Source organism: Chroicocephalus ridibundus, chromosome 4, assembly GCF_963924245.1.
Source record: "Chroicocephalus ridibundus chromosome 4, bChrRid1.1, whole genome shotgun sequence".
Lineage (NCBI taxonomy): Eukaryota > Metazoa > Chordata > Aves > Charadriiformes > Laridae > Chroicocephalus > Chroicocephalus ridibundus.
This window is the reverse complement of record NC_086287.1, coordinates 16103927-16123963: the sequence shown is the minus strand read 5'-3', so window position 1 is coordinate 16123963 and position 20037 is coordinate 16103927. Positions and strand designations below refer to the sequence as shown.

Below are 20037 nucleotides of genomic sequence, written 5' to 3'. Positions count from 1 at the left end.
AGAATGCTGCTGTTAAGTAATAAGTGTCACCTGATGAGAATCAAAGCTCCTAGCTATACTGGGGGAGTGCCAACCCACAGTCGTGCCTCCCGAGCACTCAGCAGGCTAGTGAGTGCTCCAGTGAATAAAAGCGGATTTTGAGACTCATCAGCTTTCTAAGACCAAAATGGGTCATGTTGGTAAGTCCTTTTGACAGCAGTTGGGTGCCAAAGGCTTTGGCACCTCAGGGATAGATGCAGCCTATTGGAGATACAGTTATATAGGGGAATTCCAGCAGCTTCTCTCTGTGTAATAAATTTTTAACGAATCTCCCACTTCTGCAGTGTTACCTACTGAAGCTTAAGCTGTTTGAACAAATCTGTTCCTGTTGCTTGTTTTTCCTTGCTGAGAACTCCGCCCTGATATCCCAAAACCCCTGGCATTCCTAGGAATTCAGAGACTGGAGAATCTTTTCTCACTTTGCTGTATGCACATACAACTCATTGTCAACAAGAGGAGTTAAGTGTTCATGCTGCAGGTTGTCAGCACGGCTCCAGCCAGCTCAGCAGAGTTCACCACAATGTCCATGTGAGGGAGGGCTTTCCTTTGATAGTACAGATGTAGGAAGCGGTCCTCCTGAGCTCCTATGGATCTGCTAGACATTTGGGATGTTCTGCTCAAACGTGTGCCGTCCTGCGATGATCTCCAGCTCCCTGACAGCACAGCACCTTTTGTGTCTCCAAACTACACAAAGGCAGCTTTTTCTGCAGAAAGAACAAATCCAGAGACGCTAATTTATTTTCCATGAGGTTCACAAGGTGTGAATTTCCTTGAGTGTTTGTGTCCTGAAGACTATTTCTTGGTGTCTCTTCTCCTGGAGTTGGTTGGGAGACAGCAGAAATTGTACCTCTTGACAGCACGGGGAACTCCATTACTTTTGTGAAAGAAAGAAGAGGGGAGGAGGAGAAGAGGGCAAGTAGGAGGAAAGAGGGGGGAAACGTGATTCTACCAATCTCCGCACAAACCAACAACATTGCCCAACAATTCCCATATTCCCAAGGGGCTGTAGTTGGCAGGACCCCTCTACTGCTACCTGAAGCAAAGCGTCAGGAGACTTTTGCTTTATAGGATGAAACTTAAGGGTGTATGATTCTGTTGTAGGTTTTGTTTGTTGGCTTGCGGTTATTGAAAACAGAACTCACTGTAGTTCGTTCCCATGCTGTGGTGCTGTTCCTTCTCCCAAACTGGAAAAAGAAAAGGAAACGCTTCCACAAAATGTTTCTGTAGAAAATCTTAAATTGTGCTTCAGTTGGTCTTATCTGCATATTTTGATGGACGGCTCCCGAACTAGTTTAGCTTAAATTAACTCTTCTCATTTTGGAGCTGAGCTGCTTATCCTAATTTAAACAATGTTCCAATTGATCTCAGTAGGAAATAGAAGTACACACATTTCATTTTCAGCAGAGGGGAGGAATTTGAAATCCAACTGTGTGATATAGGAGCATAAATCCAATTGAAAATTGGAGAGCTTTACATCCATAACTCATTCTAGATGATCCTGTGTCAGGGCTGGGTACAGGATACAGTTCATAAATTAAAAAGGAGACATTTAAATAGCTAAGAGGGCTTGATTTTAATAGGTGTTCTCTATTTTCCTTTTTAAGGGTTTCAGAATCACGCCACTTACACCTGTACATGCCGGCTGGGATGGCGTTCTTGGCGGCCATCACCTCAGTTGTCTATTACCATAATATCGAAACATCCAATTTCCCGAAGTTGTTAATCGGTACGTCTCACAACTTAAGAGGCTGGGAAGTGTGATTGTGGTGCTGTGTGTCTGTTCGTTCTGTGACAGCTCGTTGCAGCTTCGGTGCCAGCTTGTATGGGTAAGGCTACACCTGTATTCTGGTCTGCTGGTTGCCGTGACCAGACTTAGTTCTGAGTTTTCCTGAAACAGTTCATTGTTTTCAATGCTTTTAACTTCCAATAGTATTCTGTATGGTGTTCTAATGGGCCAAAGGCTTCTCTGGGAAAACCTGGGTTTGTGGGAAAAGTAGCGCATCAAATTCTTAACTCTAAAAGCTGTCCAAGTTCCCCTGCTTGTCAGCATGTTGCATTTAAGCATGATATAAGATTGAAGCCATCTTTGTGCGTGTGGTCTATTGAAATATGCAGGGAGCCAAGGGAGATGAATGACATCACCAACTTTCAGCGTGACCCTGGATAAATTACTTTGCCTGCTTGTTCTTGCTTTCTCTTCTTAAAATTCCCTTTTGTAAACTGCTTTAAGACTTTTGAATGGAAAATGATATGTATAAGATATACCTAGTATACTGTATATTTTCTGCAAGATTGTAAATAATCTGTAGCTAGCTAGAGAATCCATCACTGCTGACAACCATGCAGTTGGTGATGTGTTCTCTACTGTTTAAGTAGATTGCAGACTGTGGATGTCTACATGTTTAGTCATCCTTTTAGCTGTCATTTCTTTGGTGGTCCTGGCTCATCAAGTTTCCTTTGAGCTGGTTTTCTGTATTAGTGGATCCTGATAAGGTTTGTCTTGTGTCATTGTAGCTCTGGGTATCAAAAGTTCTGCTCTAGTTTTTGCCAGGTGGTAAAAAGTCAGTAACAACTGGATTTGAGAAAGCTTTTAAAAACTAAAGATTTTTTTGAACTTCATGTTGTGGTAAGCAGGCATCCTCTTCTGCAGACGAGCCTGTTACTCCTGGGGCGGGGGGGAATAAAAAAAAAAAATCATTCCTCTTCAAAAACTTCAGATTTCTATCCGGGTTTGGCAACATTTATGTCATGTCGTTTGGGACTGCTTTTCTTCTTGTACTCTTCTTTTAAGTAGGATCTTTTTTGTCTTTTATAACCAGGTGGGGTCATTTACATTTAGTTCCTTTTTTTAATAAGTCAACACAGTCTATTTAATGCCGTCTCACAGGACTAGACGTTATGTCTCAGGAAAGCATTGCTCGCCTGTTACAGTCGCCTACAGGAAGCAAACAGTGATTTTATTGTTTGTTTTGTTGGGGTTTTTTTGTTATTTCAGATGTATAATGCAATGTTTAATAATTTAGTGTCTCTACCGCATTCTCACTGTTAAGTCATTGAGAAGCGTAGCACAAATTTACAGCTGGTAGTTGATTACCCATTTTTGCATAATCATTTCTCTGTAGAGATTTCTCTTTTATGATAATTTTGCTCAGTATTTAGAGCACTGATGCTGGATAAGCTCCGGACAATACTTGAATAATAAACAGTTATACCAATGAATACAAATACTTAAGTAAGTATTATTGATACTGAAGTTAATAATTATGAATTTTCATTCCGCAAGAATTTCCAGGGATAGACTTCTTTAGAAAATCTAATCTTAATATCTGACTCTTAGGCAAAAACACCCACAGTCTTTCCCACTTAGTTGGTCTGATTTGAATTTTAATCCAAAATATTCACAAGCTGAGGGTCTTTGATTTTTATTTTATTTTTAACTTTGTTTTTCTTTTAATTGTCCTGGATTTGTGAGAGAACCTAAGAGAGACATTTCTGGAAGTCTTCATCCCTTATGCTTGACTGCACAAATTTATTGTGATCTAACTGTGAGGATTGTCACTTTTCAGTGTTGATTGCAACTACTATGTATTGACAACTGGGACTAGGCAACGATGTTATGCAAATTAGCCCCTTTAGGAGAGAGTTAAATTATACCTATACTCAACTATCAACCCACTAGAGTGCAGTGTGGCCATGAAGCAGCTTTCTTTCAGAGCCTAATACAAACGAGGTAAATGGGAACCATGAAGGAAAGCTTAAGGTGGTGATAAACTTCTTGCTGAGTATATGAGGAAGGAAACTGAAAGAGGTCTTCATTAGTAAGATGCTGCACAGGAGATCTAATAATACACAAAGTAAATGACCTGATGTGGCATCTTCTGCTGCTTCTGAGCATCAGCGAAGTTCCACCGAACTGCAGGGCATCATCTCCCACAGCTGCAGGATCAGTGCTTACACTTGCAAAGAGTTGGTAGCGGTATAAAGCAAAGGCTAACAAAACCTTACTGAAAAATACTAAATTCAGTGGGGAACCTCTCATTGATGCAGTGCAGAAGACTGTTAAGGAGCTGTTCATTAATTCTGAACAAGATAAAGTTTCCCAGTCCTGTGACATTTGAGATATTTTCTTCTTTAAAGCCTTTTTTACTCTGTACCTTAAAGAAACCAAGTCCATTTGTGTTCTTCATAAAAAAGCAAGAGGCAGGTACCATAACAGACCTGGGGATTAGCGTGTTCTCTTGGGGTATGCGAGACAAGGACGCAAAGTTCCTGTACTGATCCTGCCTTTCAGCTTTATGCCCAGGCTGTGGACTATTTTGAAATAGTTGTTCTTATTATCTCTTATCAAAAAAAGTTGAGAATGTTTGGAATATTTATTGTCTGAAGCTAATGATTGAGTCCAGGATCCCAGATGAGAGTCCAAACCATTGGAGCACTTTGATCTGCTCTGAATCTGTTTTTCTCTGTATGGTTTTGACCTTTAATTATATTTCAACAAACATAGCTTTTCCAGTCCTGTTTACCAGGGGACTCTCATAATGATGCTAATTTTTGGTGCTCTTTGCACAGTGTTGCAGAATGGATGCCTAACAGTTGTATGGTTTAGCAGGTCACGCTTTAGAGTAGCTTTCATACTGAATTGGAAAATCTGCTAGCTTTCTCGACAGTCAAAATATGTAATTGAATGGTAGCATCTGATTACACTATTTTTTAAGTTAGTATGTATTTGTTTTATAGATAAATAAACCTCAGAAATTAAACAGTAGGAGAAAATTATAAAATAGCAATAGGACTTTGAGTTGCCAATCTGAAAAGGATAGTAGTACGGGAACACATATGAATATTTTGATTTAAGAAAATTGTCTTTTTTTAATCCAATCATAATTACAGAACTGCCTTACCATTCTTAACAGTAATCTAGTTTTCTACTTTAAATTTCTTGTACCTTGACATTGTAGCTAATTACCTGGGAATTAGTTTATTGTGTAAAATGGAGCTTCCTGTTATCATATAAATATAATGCTTATTGGTAAGTACACAAGATTTCTCTCCAAACAGACACTGGTTGGTTAATAAATCCCATACAGTTAAGTGCATGATTTTTCAGATCTTGGGCTTAATCCAATGAAGATGCAGAACAGTTTGAGTTCCACATCGCTTAATTTTCAGTGATCTGGCCCTAGGCAAGAATCTACACCCTGGTGTTGTGGGTTGAGGTAGCTTAGATGGCCCAAGAGAAAGCAAGTCCTCTAGGCTGCAAGCATCTAGAACAGATCTACAGCAACGAAGGGAACAAAAGCATGCCTCTGTGGTCTGATCACTAGGCAGTTCAGGCCAGTGGAAGTTCTTGGTGATGATTTCTAGAAACTCTCAGCCAATATGCCCTCACCAGCCAGATGATAAAAATGCAGCTTAAAAGAAAGAGTCATAACTATAATTTTCCACGGAGCCTTATCTTGAGGGGCCTGTGAACATCTGCCGGATAAGATTATATACACTTGTATTCAAAAGTGAGAAGCTAAATAAGTTCAAATGGTTCTAGGAGGTGAGACAGTGGGAGGTCAGTTCTTACCTGAGAATGTTGCATTTGACACCTTCTAACACTTAGATAAATTAATGTCCTAATAAAATAATAATTTTAAAAAGGTCATATAGATCCTTTTTTAAATCCTAAATAGGAGAATGGCTCTGCTAGTTCTTATTTTTTCTTCCAAGAGCTCTGCATAGATACCAGTTGGGTTGGTTATTTTTTCAGGTGTCCTCTGCTGGTGTGGATTTTCAGTGTGCTGTGTTTATGTAAGTCCTCTTCACTCTGAGAAGGATGCGTTCTCAGCCTGCTGTAACAAGAATGAGATAGAACACAAGGATTTACAGATAAAGGTGGTCAGGAGTAGAACAATGTGGAATGTATTTTTGGATTAAGTGAGATTTTAGAGTCAGGCATATTGCAAATAGGAAGGCATAGTGCCTCAAAGGTAGGAAACAGCCTGAAGCAGGATGGAAGATTAGATTTCATGCAGTGTAAGCTGGGAAGATGGTAGGGAGTTTTATAAGAGGGGTTCTGTAAGTATGTCTTTTAAATCCTCTCTGCAGCTGCATCAGCCACTAAAATACAGTGCTGAAAGCACTTCTTAGTACTTTCTTCTTACAAACTGGCCTATTAATTTTAGAGGAAGATAGACTCTCTTGGCAAATGTCCTAATGCCCAGCACTCCTGTACTGTTCCATTTATTCTCCTCATTTAAATGACAGTTTTAAAATGGATTTTCACAGAAGCAGGAATGGCAGCCCCAAGTTCCGTATGGACTCACTGTGTTGAATTTAGTTTTGCTTGGAACGGGTCAGCCCCACAGTACATCCTCATAGGGATTTCTAGGGTGCCTTGAGGTAGCTAGAACCCCACAAATTCTTTGAAATTTGTGGAAGTTCCTGATGGTTATCCATATTTGGAAGTTACACTTGCAGTTGCTGTCTTGGTTGAAGACTCTGTGGTGTTGGAGCAAGACGCTCAGAAAGCGTATCCACATTTTTCTTGGAAATTCATTCCAGCTGTTGCACCATGGCAGATACAGCAGCTATGAAAGATTCATATAAAAGAACACAACCCTAGAAGGTATTTCCTTAAGAATGGGGAACAGGAGCTGTTTTATGGTGTGGTGAATGCTATGGAGTGTCTTTTATTTGGTTATGAAGAGCATCATTTACAGCCACCTTCACTTGTGGGGCAGCTCCCTCCCTTGAACTCATCATGCGGAGACGCGTTTACAGTAGATGGAAATTTCCTTCAGCAGACTTCACTTTGTGAAACTTTCCAATTTCACCAAATCTAATAGGAAAGGAATTTGGAACTAACATTGTCTTAATATTTTCGTTATTTGTGGAATTGAATTAGTTTTCTGTTTTGACCATGAGAAAGGCCACACTCTGGTTTTATATGTTATTGTTGCATTTTTTTTCTGAATGAATATTTAATACTGCTGTTGTATATCTTTGCAACCATGGAGCTGATTAACTTTTTTTTTTCCCCTACAGCATTGCTGTTTTACTGGACTTTAGCTTTCATAACTAAAACCATCAAATTTGTAAAGTTCTGTGATAACGGGGTTGGATTTTCTCAGCTTCGATTTTGCCTCACAGGACTCCTGGTTGTTCTATATGGAATGCTACTAGCTGTAGAAATCAATGTCATCAGGGTGAGGGTAAGTTAGTGTCATAAAAGTTTCCTTCTGTGTTTTTTGTTGTGGGTTGTTTTTTTTTTTTTTTCTTTATTCCCCTTTCCGGGTACTTAGTGTGAAATGCATTTCTAAAGGAGAGAGAAAAATCCAGTTAGAAATCGAAATATATTTGAGAATCAAAGGTTAATCCAATTTTATTAGGCCAGATGAATCCATAATTTTAAAAAATGCCAGGCTCCATTGTAGCTAAATTAAGATAAATTTCATTTGTTCGAGTTTATTTAAAAAATGTCTGTTGTGATTCAGAGTTTCAGTCATCAGAAACAAATATTTCTGATGCAAGGAAAGACTGCGTAAAAGGAATTGTCTGCTCTATCAGAGAATATCTTAGACACGCAAATAACATCTCTCATTTTCCAGGAGACAATCACAATAACTGATTTACTGGGGCATCTGGGGTTGCTGTCTTGTGTCCCAGCTATATATTTTTTTTTTTTTTCCTCTGTGGTGTCTGCAGTCAAAATCCAAACTGAGAGATGGCTTTGGAGACTGATGGGTAGATAAATACCAAAGTTCTGCCCTTCACCTGTCCTTTGCTTAACTATGTGCACAAATTAGACTAAGTCTCTGGAGAAAAAGTAAATGTAAATTTTCTTGCTGCTTCCCCCACATTTGCATGCGAACTCTTTCCAGTAATACATTCAGCAATGAGAGTTGCATCTGTCACGTATTTGTTCTTTTGTGATTTTCTTGGGGGATTTTGTGTCTGTGTATGTTTATTTGATAACTTAGGACAAAAATATGCCTAGAAAGCAGCTTTGTCAGTAACATTTTTGGAAGAAAGAGTAATGAAAACCTCAATGCTTGACATTTAGTATTTATATCACAAATGAAAAACAGTGGATTGGCTTGTGGGAAAAGTGAAATTCAAATGTGACATCGGAGAGATTTGCTCATAAATCTCCTCATAATAGAACTGCATAATTAAATGAGATTTAATCACTGTGGAATTATAAGTCACCAAAAAGAATAAAAATGGTCACTGCCTATTGTTGTGTTTTTTATGTTGTATTTGTTTGGCTTTAGTTATTAAAGAATGTCATTGATGCATAGAATAAACTAGCCAGCAGTATGGATTTTTTTACTGCCTGCTGTGTCTGTGGCAGAGTTTGGAGAGCCAGGCTTCTTGTTGTGGCTGCTGAAGGAAGGGATTGGGATGTGTGGAGAGTTGGCCAATGCTGAGGGGGAGAGGGGGGAGAAAAAGAAAATAAAAATAAGGGGTGAGGTCTCTATGCTAGCAGAAACAGCAGACATTGGCCTCACTCTTTTTTCCTTCTGCCTTCCCCCATCTTCTTCCAGAAGACAGAAGATTGACCTGTTTGCCTTTCAATCCCAACTTTTCTCCCTTCCTTCCATTGTTCCCATTGTCCTGTAGATGGCCTTTCCCAACCCCATCACAATTTTTTCTAGATCTGTGAATTCTTTCTCCAACTATGGTTGGAGAAAAGATAGCAGTGAAGGGTATCCATAAGTCCTACTAAGATTACTAGGATTTAGGTACAGTCATGAGTAGAGATTGAATGAAATACATGATTGAGTACTCTTCAGAATGGAAAGGTTTATTTTTAAGAGGCTTGGCTCTTCATTCCCAAAAATGAGTGATGTCTGAAAAAGTTTTATCTTGAAGACAGGAAATCATCAGCAGTTTGCCCTTGCTCTTTAGCATTTAAGTCAATGAAAACATTTGTTGGTGCCATATACACTCTCTAGTTCAGTGGTTTCCCAGACCCATTCAAGAGAGCACAGGGAGCTCCACGTTCTGAGCTAACGACATGTGAGGCAGTACAGGATGGGAGGCGAATCACTGACAGCCGCAGGGCTGTGCCTAAGCTAGTATGTCTCATGTCGCGCTCTCTGGAACTCAGAGCGAGAGGCTGGGGCTGTACTATTTGAAATGTAAGGTGAAGTGTTTGGGGTTTTTTTCAACAAGTACGCAAATTTGTACCCCATAAACAAAGTAATAGTGAATGTTTAGGATGATTTATTTTTAGACTGGATGCCTCTGATTTTCCTCAGTACCTGAGGAAACTGGATTGCTGTATTGATTGAATTTGAATGCCTAAGTTCCTTGAGTACTTTTGAGAAACCAAGACTGATTCATTGGTTATCTGTAGTGTCCTTTACCGCTTATTGATTTTGTGTGGACTTTTATTTTCTATGCATTTATTGTGATTCTTTTGGTATTTTTCTGAATTTCAGAGGTATGTTTTCTTCAAAACTCCTAAAGAAGTTAAACCTCCTGAGGATCTCCAGGACCTTGGTGTTCGATTCTTACAGCCGTTTGTGAATCTGTTGTCCAAAGGAACATACTGGTGGATGAATACGTTCATCAAGACCGCCCATAAAAAACCAATAGACTTGAAAACCATAGGCAAGCTTCCCATTGCTATGCGAGCTCTGACCAATTACATTCGCCTTAATGAGGCCTTTGAAGCGCAGAAGGTATGCAAAGCATGGAATTATGTCCGTCTGCTTACTCAATGCTTGCGTTTTTCATTACTTTTTATGCTATAAGCATAATATAAAATTATATAAACAGACGTGATGCAAATGAAGTATCCCTTAGCATAGCTTTCCATGTACAAAGAGATCACATACTCATTTGTACCTCGTACAAACAATAGAATTTATCTACCTAAATATGCATGTCAAACACATTGCTGGTTAAATGCATGTAAAATCCATATAGCCTTTATTTTGATGTGGAAAGTAATTATGGACTGTATTCACTGAACACCATTATCGTTCTTCCTAATGAGACCCTGGAATCATTCAGTTATAGAGTCAATATTAATGAGGCCTCACAGGACTATTTTTTTCCATGTTATTTCGGTTACAGTTTCTCTGCAGGAGAATTCAGGGCTGAAGCTACCTCAGCTCAAGTTCTGACACCCTGACTGAGTGTATTCAGGATTTTAAGAGAAATCTTTTGCATCCTGTCTAAAAAGACCATAGTTTTCCAGTCTCTATGTTTGCGGGAAAACAAAACCTGTCGGTTCCCTCCCTCTTTTTTTTCTTTCTCTCCCAGCAAGCCACAAACAACACACTTATTTGATCCCTATTAAGGGTAGGAAAGAAATCGTGGTTCCTTTTGTGGAGGAGAGTACAAATTAATGCTTTTTTTTTTGACTCTCTAAAACCCAATGAAACAATAATTGTAGCTCCTGTGCTTTTCTAGCTCAAAGGTTGCAACTGGTTGTCAATGAATTAAAGCAGAGATAAAAATACCAATGATTTATCAGACCTGAAGTTAATGTATAGCATAATCCCTACCAATTTTTTTTAATTTTGAACAGAACAAAAGGTCATCATCTCCACAAGGATCTAGATCAATTTGGCGTGCTCTCTGCTGTGCTTTTGGAAGACCTTTACTTCTCAGTAGCACTTTCCGTATTCTGGCTGACTTGCTTGGATTTGCTGGTCCGCTCTGCATCTCTGGGATTGTGCACAATGTTGGAAAAGGAAATAACACCATCCGCCCACAGGTACTGTCAAAATGTCATAAAAATAGAGGAGTCAAAGTAGTAATGTTATGACTATGTATTATTTGGCCTCAGTGAAGAAAGTGATTCTGCAGTGTATTTGTGGATGCTAGAAATGACAGTATGTATGTATTGACTATTATCGACTTTTATACCTTGATGGGGAGCAAAATACGTTACCCGTGCATCTAGTCAGGCTTGCATTCTGGAAAGTAACCTCATTCAAGATAATGGTGAAGCTTATCCTGAAATCCACTAGTATCGTGAGGATTTTTAGGTACAGTCTTGAGTAGAGATTGAATCAAGTATGTGACTGAGTGCTTTTTGGAAAGGAAAAAGTATGTTTTTAATAGGCTTGACTTTTCATTTCCAAAAATGAGTGACGTCCAAGAGGATTAAAGCAGGCTTTTGTCATCACAGTAAAATGCCAAGTAATTTGACTGTGACAAAGAAAGAATTTCCACTAGTGTCTTTGGGGAGGTTGGTTTTGAAACATCAACTGAAACATATTTTTAAAGGATGCTATTTAATATTTCCCAAGAAAAAAACAGACATACTTCTTGATTAACTAGGGAAAGAAAAAAAACAACTCAGGAAGCATCTTCTCATTATAAGGTGATCACTCAGGCTAGATTTCTGTGACAAACATCAGTTTATTTCTGCAGCTCACTTATTGTTTGATGTAAGACTTTATTTCCAAAGTCTGTTGACACTAATGGAAATATACCCATTCACTCAAGTACACTTTGGATTAGTTCCACTGTAAATATAGAAATACATCAGATGCATTGCAGAAAATTTAACAAAGGCCTCAGGCTGAAATTAATTGTTTATCCATTTTGCAATCCTTATCCTAATATTTGGAAACTTTAATATAACAAGTAGATTCAATAGAAACCAGCTAAAGCAGGAAATGAAAAAATTAAGACTACAGGGCTGTGTTGCAGCAAAGTACTGTGGAGGCTTTTGAAGTTTGCTTCTTGGTAATTTGCTTGGAACACTGTTTCAGCTGAATTTACACTGAATCACAAATTACGGATTATCCTGTTTAATTTTCCTATTAAAGTGTTAGCTAATGCTTCTCTGGGGAAAAAAAAGCTCAGGTCTGATCCAGAAAGGCCCCAAACAGAGCCTCATCCTGCCTCGATGTCCTCACTGTGCCTTGCTAAGCGGTAGCCGCCTCCTTGTTGTCATTGACTACACCATTTGGGGATCATCTAACAGCAATATTCACCGATGGTGATAGTCCTTGAGTGATGCTTAAGGGTGGATTTTACCTTTGCTAAAAGGTCTCCAATAGCTTTTTCCTTCTATTTTGACACTGTTTATACACATTGTTCTTCTGTTAAGAGCCTAAAATTACCTTTACAGTTGAAAATTGCTTTTGCTGGATTAGATGAAATATCTTTCTGAAACGTATGAAGGCTTTCTATTCAAACTGTTTGTAATCACACTGCGGTGTTCAGGAAAACTCCCACACGCATGCACATACCTAGCCAACTGGGTCTACTCTGGGGAAAAAATAGACCAGCTCTACTAGGAATGTTATATCCTTACTTGTAATGGGTCAAAAAAGGAGAACCTGGCCTTATTAATTGTTTACTCCAGAGAGCTACATAAGTGTGAGAAACAAGACTTCTAAAACGGTTTTATGAAGGCAAAGATAAGTTTGGGGGGAAGCATTGTCTGTCTCTTACGTGCTGCTAAGTTTGAGGGCATGGGGAAGAATTGCCATACAGTGGGACAGAATTGGACAAGCAAAGTAAACTGTGAGTACAGTGGAGAGCATCTTCTACCCATCCCTTGAAGTGACATTTCTTCATTTTAAATAGTTTAGATTGAGGAGATGATGTAATGACTCAACTGTATCTTTCAAACAGAAATTCTGTTTGCGAAACTGAAGGTGAAGAGATAAATCCTAAGACATAATATTTTCTCTATTCTTCAGGCCCTTTGTGACAGATATAAACTCCTGTGGAACTGGAACTTTGAGATCACGTGGGTGTCACGGGCAGCATTAACTGCTTTAGTTAGTGCCGCAGTTAGAGCACGACAGCGTCTTAAATTCTGTCACGCTCTTCATGTTTATTTATAACTCCAGTATCAATATTTATGGCCACCCCGGAACGTTCTTATGACATGAATTTCTCTGAGTGTTAATCATTTTGCACCGAAGAAGAGACTGACAGAATGATAACCTTTATATTTTGCTGGTAGTATCTTCCACATTGCAATGTTAGGATTAGCAGTTCCAGTAGTAGGAAAATCTGCTGACATAACACATTCAAGTGATGCAGCAAACCTACAGACTCATTATTTAAAAAGCTCTAGCAGTCATAGGTCTCAGTGTAGCAAAAGGCCCAGTATAGACATTTAAGGCTGTGTGAGTCCAGGGTCTTTAACTATTTAAATAGTGGCCTTTTGCTCAGCCTTTTACTGGTTAGACCCTCCTGGCACTTTTAAAAAGTGGTATTATCCTGAAGTCGCCGGTGGGGACACTGAATGTCCCCAAAGCCGTTTCAGAAAATAAAACATCTAATTAGTTCCATCAACTTCTGAAACAAGGTTATTTGTCTTACATACAAAAGGTTCAGTAGATGTTCAGTAATTTCCTTGTTTCCTGCAGGCCGAGCAGTGTACTTAGACAGCTATTGTTTAAACACAAAGATGCTCAGTGACTTTGTAAGCCACAATGGCCTGATAATGCATCTGAGGCTTGGCAAGTATTTTGGTGCTTTCACTAAGTGTGTGTGATGTTTATCTATATATGTTTAACTCCTCCTTTTCACTCAAGTGAGTACTGGAAGAAATAACGAGAATATTCATCTCACTTTTCCTTGCTTATTATATGATGTTTTGATATGAATCAACACCGAACCAAAATATCATTGCTAGAAAAGTGTGATTTGTCAAAACACGATTGTGTAAAAAATGGTGTTCTTTTATATACAATAAAAAGTGGTATTAGCTGCAGGAATTAGCAGTACTAGCCAGATGTATTTTAAGACAGCGTTGAAATTGTGCTGCGTCTGCAACCGCCTTTGATATGATACAGCACAGTCTGTAACGTTCATGGTTCACGACTGTGATAATGCTTTAGCCTTTCTATTTGCTGCCACGTTATCTTTGACAATCGTGATCCCCCAGCGTCGCAGACGTGTGTGTTGTTCTAGCTTTGCCTTCATAAGAAGCTTTTTTCAGTTTTTAATGTGTTACAGGGGTGCCACTTCTTCCTGAATGACCCTGTATTGAAATAAAAAGAAATCCCAGTGAATAACTACTAAAATAATAGCTGATCTCAGGAAGGGTAACTCAAAGGAAAGGTTCTCACTGTTGCAAGTTAACAAGATACGTCTGAGGTGAAAACATCACAAATGTAAATGATCCTGGTTTTCCGCCAAATGTGCTTTTTCTTTTTTTAAAACAACAAAAAAAAACCCAAACCAAAAATAAACCACCAAGTTTTGCAGTTATACTGTTTTGTATTCTGTTTTTTATTTGAATATATATACACTGCACAGGAAACAATAGGTGACTCTTAAACTTGTACAGTGAAGCACCAGGGGCAGTTCTTCCACCTTACATGTGCCTAATGCTTTATGCTGATGAGCATAAATATCAAAAAGTCTGAGAGATAAATTGGATGTATCTAATTGGCCACAGACTTGGCCAATTTGGGACTTTCTTTTTTCCTTTCCACTGTCAAGACCTTAAAGGTAGCACGGGAGAAGACTTGGTTGTACTTGTAATTTTCCAGACCTCTGTGGTATGTTTTCTAAAGCTCCCAGGCTAAATGTAGAGCCTCGGGTCTTCCTTCTTATTCTTCAGAGTTACAACAAGAATAAATTTACAACCACAGTTAAAACTTGCAAGGTCCAAGGCAAGTTATCCTGATTGTAAAAGCTGAATTTGTTAGACTGTAAATAATCTGGAAGAGAGACTCGCTTCTACTGTACCGTAGACTTTTTGTAGTATATAATGCTGGTGTAGCCTATTTGAATGGCTATGGAATAAGTAATAATTTAGGTCTTAAAATCCTTTTATGGTACAAATAACTAAAACTGGAGTTAAGTGTCTCTAACTAAACATAGTTACTGCCATGTACTAAAATTGTTCACAGTTTTGCACTTGATACAGATTTAAAGAAACAAGTATGCCCAGCAATTACTTGCATTCTATTGATTTGACTCTGAAGACTCCGTATGCTTGAATATTTTCTCAGAGGGCTTCTCTGAGGGCTAATTCCTTATTTAGTTCAGTGGCCCTACAGACTGCAGAAATGTTTATATACATCAAATCCGGTTGAAGTCCAAGTACCTAGCTGAACTGGAAAATATTTTGGCTAACAATTTAGCTTTGAGAGCAGGAAATAAATTACCAAATGAAATAGGTTTTTATTCCCTGTTTTCAAAGTACGAAACTCAGCACTGTTGAGTGTCACTGATGGAAATTTTCCATGTTCTTCTAAGTTCTTGCACTGTATACTTACATAATAGTAGTGTATGACTGTGAAGATGCCTCCTTATGGAAATAAGGAGCATTTGCATGAACAAAGATTTACAGGAATGGAATCATAATTACTTGCTTTTCTTGGTGTCCAGCCTCGGTCTGAATCTTAGTAGCTTGTAACAAATGCCACATAAGTGGGAAAAGGGAGTAAACCTAAGAAAACCACACAAGTTCGTCTGTGTTGGGTAGTAGACAAAAGTCCTTTGACAGCTGCTTAGTTTGGCCAATGTTGATCAGATATTTATGGAGAATGACTCCTTGGTGCTGATGAATGACCTCCCAGGCACCTCAACTGATCGTTAAACTGTTTCGCGGACAGATCAGGCTAATTCCCTCTCAAGAGAAGGAATATTGCTATGTGAAGTGGGAGGCACTGTGTCAAGAAACTTGTTACAAAAACTTACAAAAATGTGTGTTTGTAAGCATCCACTCTTCTCATGGAGTAAAACAAAGGATCCTTTTTCAAACTTGTTTTTCTCATTATCTTGTTTACTTGTTCGCAAAGGTAGGCATACGTTTCTCTGCTGAACAAATCTATTGGGTGCTTCAAACCAAAATAATATGCGTAGTTCAGGAGCTGGAAGGATGTGTTTTCAGCAAGTTGTGAAGGTCGTTTTAGTGTTCAGTAACCTGAGGTGCTAAAATAAGGAGACTAATTTCTCCAAAGAACATTAACTAATCCTTTTTGACAAAGGGCAGTGTGCATCTTTTAGCAAATGACCATATGGAGTTACTCAAAGTGTCCTAGAGTTTTGGAAGGATATCAGAAATCCTATAAATGTCGTTCTGCATTTGAAGAAAGCTTACTGAGTTGGGAGATTATATGACTGCTTCCATGAATTGATAAACTGGGAGGTTTTAGATAAGATTGGGAGCACTTTCAAAGTAATAAACTGATTATCTGTACTTGTTAATTATGCAAAACTGGTAATTAAATTACCATCGCACCTGATTTCTTTCTTCATTGTTTTTTTTTTTTTTATAGACTAAAATTCTTGGCGTTTTCTTTATTTCATCTCAAGAGTTCCTCTCCAATGCTTACGTTTTGGCTGTACTCTTATTTTTTGCCCTTCTATTGCAAAGGACATTTCTCCAAGCATCGTACTATGTTGCTATTGAAACAGGAATCAACTTGAGAGGCGCAATACAGGTAGCCAATATATTATTAATTAACCTGTTTTCATATGTTTATATGTGTATTTGTAAATACAAATTACAATTATAGTCATTAAATTCTGAAACGCTTCTCTCAGAAATTTATTGAATGTAACTGTTGCCACTAAAGATTGTGTTAACTTAGACCTGCGTTCTTTCCTCTACATCTTATTTGATGATTTTATATAAACATTTATTTGTAATATCTAATGTTGTATTTCTTCTTACTTTTGAGCAGAAATTTGCTGACAGTAAAACTGAATGTAACTTTTGAAATAATTTAGGTTGTGAACCACACCTCTCCCATCTCAAAGGCATGTTTTTGTAATGTCCCATGCAAATAATACAGCTTTAAAATGTCTTGTAAATATACTTTGGACAAAAGGATAGGTTGTATTCCCAATGCATGGAGTAGTGTCTTATTCCATGGGTCATGCCACAAAAATCTACCAGGCATTGAGGAGTCCGTAATTACTGAACATAAGTAAGGTTGGTAAAATGGAGTCCATAATCACTGTATAACTGCGAACAGCAGATCAAAGTTTTATGTAGTATACAAAGATCTGTGCCTGGAAATGAGAGAATTAGGTGTAGGATTACAATGTGATATTGCCAAGTGCAATGGCTGAAACCTACCCTCTGACAGCTTGAAAGACAGCCTTATAAGTTACACTATTTATCCACTGAACAACATAGATCCTCTGAGAGTTTGCGTGATAGATGGATGCTTTCAATGGCAGCATAATTGTTTAATCCTCTTTTGATCTTACACTTGGAAGCACTTGTCAGCTGCCAGACTTCTGTATTCCATCCATTGGTTTTTCCTTATTAGAGTGAACTAGAAAGTTCCTAAGGAAATAAAAATTTGTCCCAAAGTATATATGTAAAAATTGCATGTCTTGTATCAAGCGTAGGAGCTGAAACTAACCGAAAAATACATGGACCACAGCAAGTGTAAAAGGGAAATTGTTGTAAAAAAGTGCTACATTAATTTTGTTTAAGAAAAGCGTCATGTTCTCTGCACTGGATATTACCCAGAGGCCCAGATAACACCAGCAGTCGGCCCATTCAAATTGGAGAATTTCTAGCCATCTCTCTAAGCAGCAGAATTAGCGTTAATGGCAGTCTCTGTGCCAGTATTTTTATACAATTTTTTCCTGATATTTTTTCAGCTTTCTTTAAACCTTTTCTCTCTTTTGCTCCCCTGTACAAACCTGCACCTGTTCAACTTGCCCTTTATGACTTTGTGCTTCACGATGGACAGCTGGCACTTGATCTGAAGGCACTTATTGAATCAGGGTGCCTCCTGTCAGATAAGTCTCAAGACTGCAAAGCGCCATTGTGTAGCCTTTTACCAAACCAGCTGGTAAAAGTACGCTTTCATTATTGTGTATTAAATTAATTATCTACATGGTGCCTGGTTCTGCACTGGGGCAACTACTTAATTCAGTACAGAACTGGACCTGTTACATCAGTTGTCTGTGAATTAAACTTTGTAATGGGACTGAGCTCTCTAGCCAAAATGTAGCATCATTCTCAGCCAGGAACATAGTTCTGAGGTTGGACGGGACCTGAATCAATTGCCAGAGAAAAATAACAACGATTATAATATGTTGACTATGATACATTGAAAGTAATAATATATTATTTATAACACTATACTAGTGCTAAACTAGTCACAGCAGGGGCACTCCGTGGAGAAGCTGGAGGTGTAAATCATAGCTGCTTATATGGTTCTTGGGTGTGTTGGGCAGTAAAGGTTTTATTCTCTTACTGATCCAGAGGGGATGCAAAAAGGGAGTACTTAGAAAACCATTATGTACCTAATTGCTTTTTGTGGATGAACAATAAGACAGTAGCTTAAAATTTTTCATCATAACACCAAAGGCCGAACTTTTAATTCAAGTTACTGGGAATGTTGGTTTCCCTCAGCATGCTGGACTATGTCTGTGTTTTAGATGGAGCTAGAAAACTTATTTTATTTCTATATGCTAACACGTTTTGATCTCTCTACCAGACAAAAATATACAATAAAATTATGCAGCTTTCAACCTCTAACATGTCTATGGGGGAGATGACTGCAGGCCAGATCTGTAACCTGGTTGCCATAGACACAAATCAGCTGATGTGGTTCTTTTTCCTCTGCCCTAACCTTTGGGCTATGCCAGTACAGGTAAGGAGAATGAACGTGCTTTTGTTATTAATGTGCATCAGCTGTAGGGATTGATGATTGCTTATGAGTTTTATGAAACTAGAGTTATTAAAGAAGTTAAAGAATAACTCAAAATGAGATTTCAAGCTATTAGTATCTAGAAACATTGTAGGTAATATATTTCACATCTGTGACAGGACTCTAGGTGTTTAGGATTGCATTAGGATCCTGGCTGCTGCTAAACATGCTTTGCATTTGTAATAAGAATTTATAGGGTACAGCAGATTATGTTATTCAAGTGCATTCATTTATTATATCAGTGGAGATAACTGGAATGTATTGTAATCATTTGTCTTCTGAATCCCAGCAGAAGCAAGAGAAGCAGCAGTTTATTAAAAAATACGATCACTTAGAGATGATCCTTTGGACATCCCTTAAAACTACCACTGCCTCATGGATGACAAATTCTTGCATACAAAATTTCATGGACTCATTTGTTACATGAAATAGTCTTGCTGCTTTAGCCTCTCTGGTGTCTTTGTCCTCCTGTCTCTAAATACCACTCTCATCCCTTCAGTCTCCTTTCCCACATGCATGGCACGGGGCAGGTCACTGTTCTGAGTTACCTTCAATCATCAGCGACTCCTGGTTCCATGTCCTGTAGCCTCATAGCATGTGTAACGCCCAAGGAAATACAGCTGTGTCTTATCAAGGCTTTATGATGAGGAAAGCAGAGTCCCATCTTAGAGGATACTTTCATGATTGATTTAAATTAATCTAAGCCTGTTTTCTTACTGAAACAGGAGTTTGTATGCGATGTCCAACATGGAAGCACGGTATTTTTACCTCCTTCATTGTTCCAGCTCTATAGATTGTGCATTGTGTCACGTGAGATTGCAGAGCTACTGAAAAACTAATCTGATGAAAACTAGTCTTTTTTTCAGAGAGGTAGTATTCCTCTGAGCCTGTGAAGTGGTCAACCTTGGAAGGCCATGTGATTAATTTAAGTTTATGCCAGTAAGAGAGTAGAGCAGAGCAGACACAGAGCCGTAGGAGGTCAGAGCAATCTCCGTACAACCTTGGATCATTTTTCAAAGTTCATGCTTACTGAAACAGTGGAAAAGGGCAAATTACTTAGTTTGGAAGAGCCAGTACTTAAACCATAGAAACTTCCTGCACTTCCATTTAGGAATTTCCTGAGAAAACCGACAGTAAAGCACATAGTTTCATCTGATCTTAATACAGTACCCTGCAATTCTTTCTGTTTTCTTCCAGCTACTCGGTGTGTTTTTCTTGCGAGTGCTTCAATGCTAAAACTAAATTCAAACAAAAGAGGCAACAGAGTTTATATTCACTCAGTATTTTCTAAAAGTATCATTTAGTTTCAAAAACATGATGAAAACACCATTGTATTCATGTCACAGAGGTGGTCTGGTTCCAGCATTACGCAGAGGCTGATTTGGCT

General features: G+C 38.4%; 1 protein-coding gene across 2 annotated transcripts in view; it reads left to right on the top strand.

Moving 5' to 3' along the window:
• Nucleotides 1-20037, top strand: part of ABCC8 (ATP binding cassette subfamily C member 8) — an 80560-nt gene that overhangs the window by 2850 nt on the left and 57673 nt on the right. For both annotated transcript variants that reach the window (XM_063334242.1, XM_063334243.1), the window contains exons 3-8: nucleotides 1644-1765; nucleotides 7072-7238; nucleotides 9474-9716; nucleotides 10571-10759; nucleotides 16251-16415; nucleotides 18438-18593. In XM_063334242.1, the coding sequence (XP_063190312.1) occupies nucleotides 1644-1765; nucleotides 7072-7238; nucleotides 9474-9716; nucleotides 10571-10759; nucleotides 16251-16415; nucleotides 18438-18593 (1042 nt within the window). The remainder of the gene's footprint in view (nucleotides 1-1643; nucleotides 1766-7071; nucleotides 7239-9473; nucleotides 9717-10570; nucleotides 10760-16250; nucleotides 16416-18437; nucleotides 18594-20037) is intronic.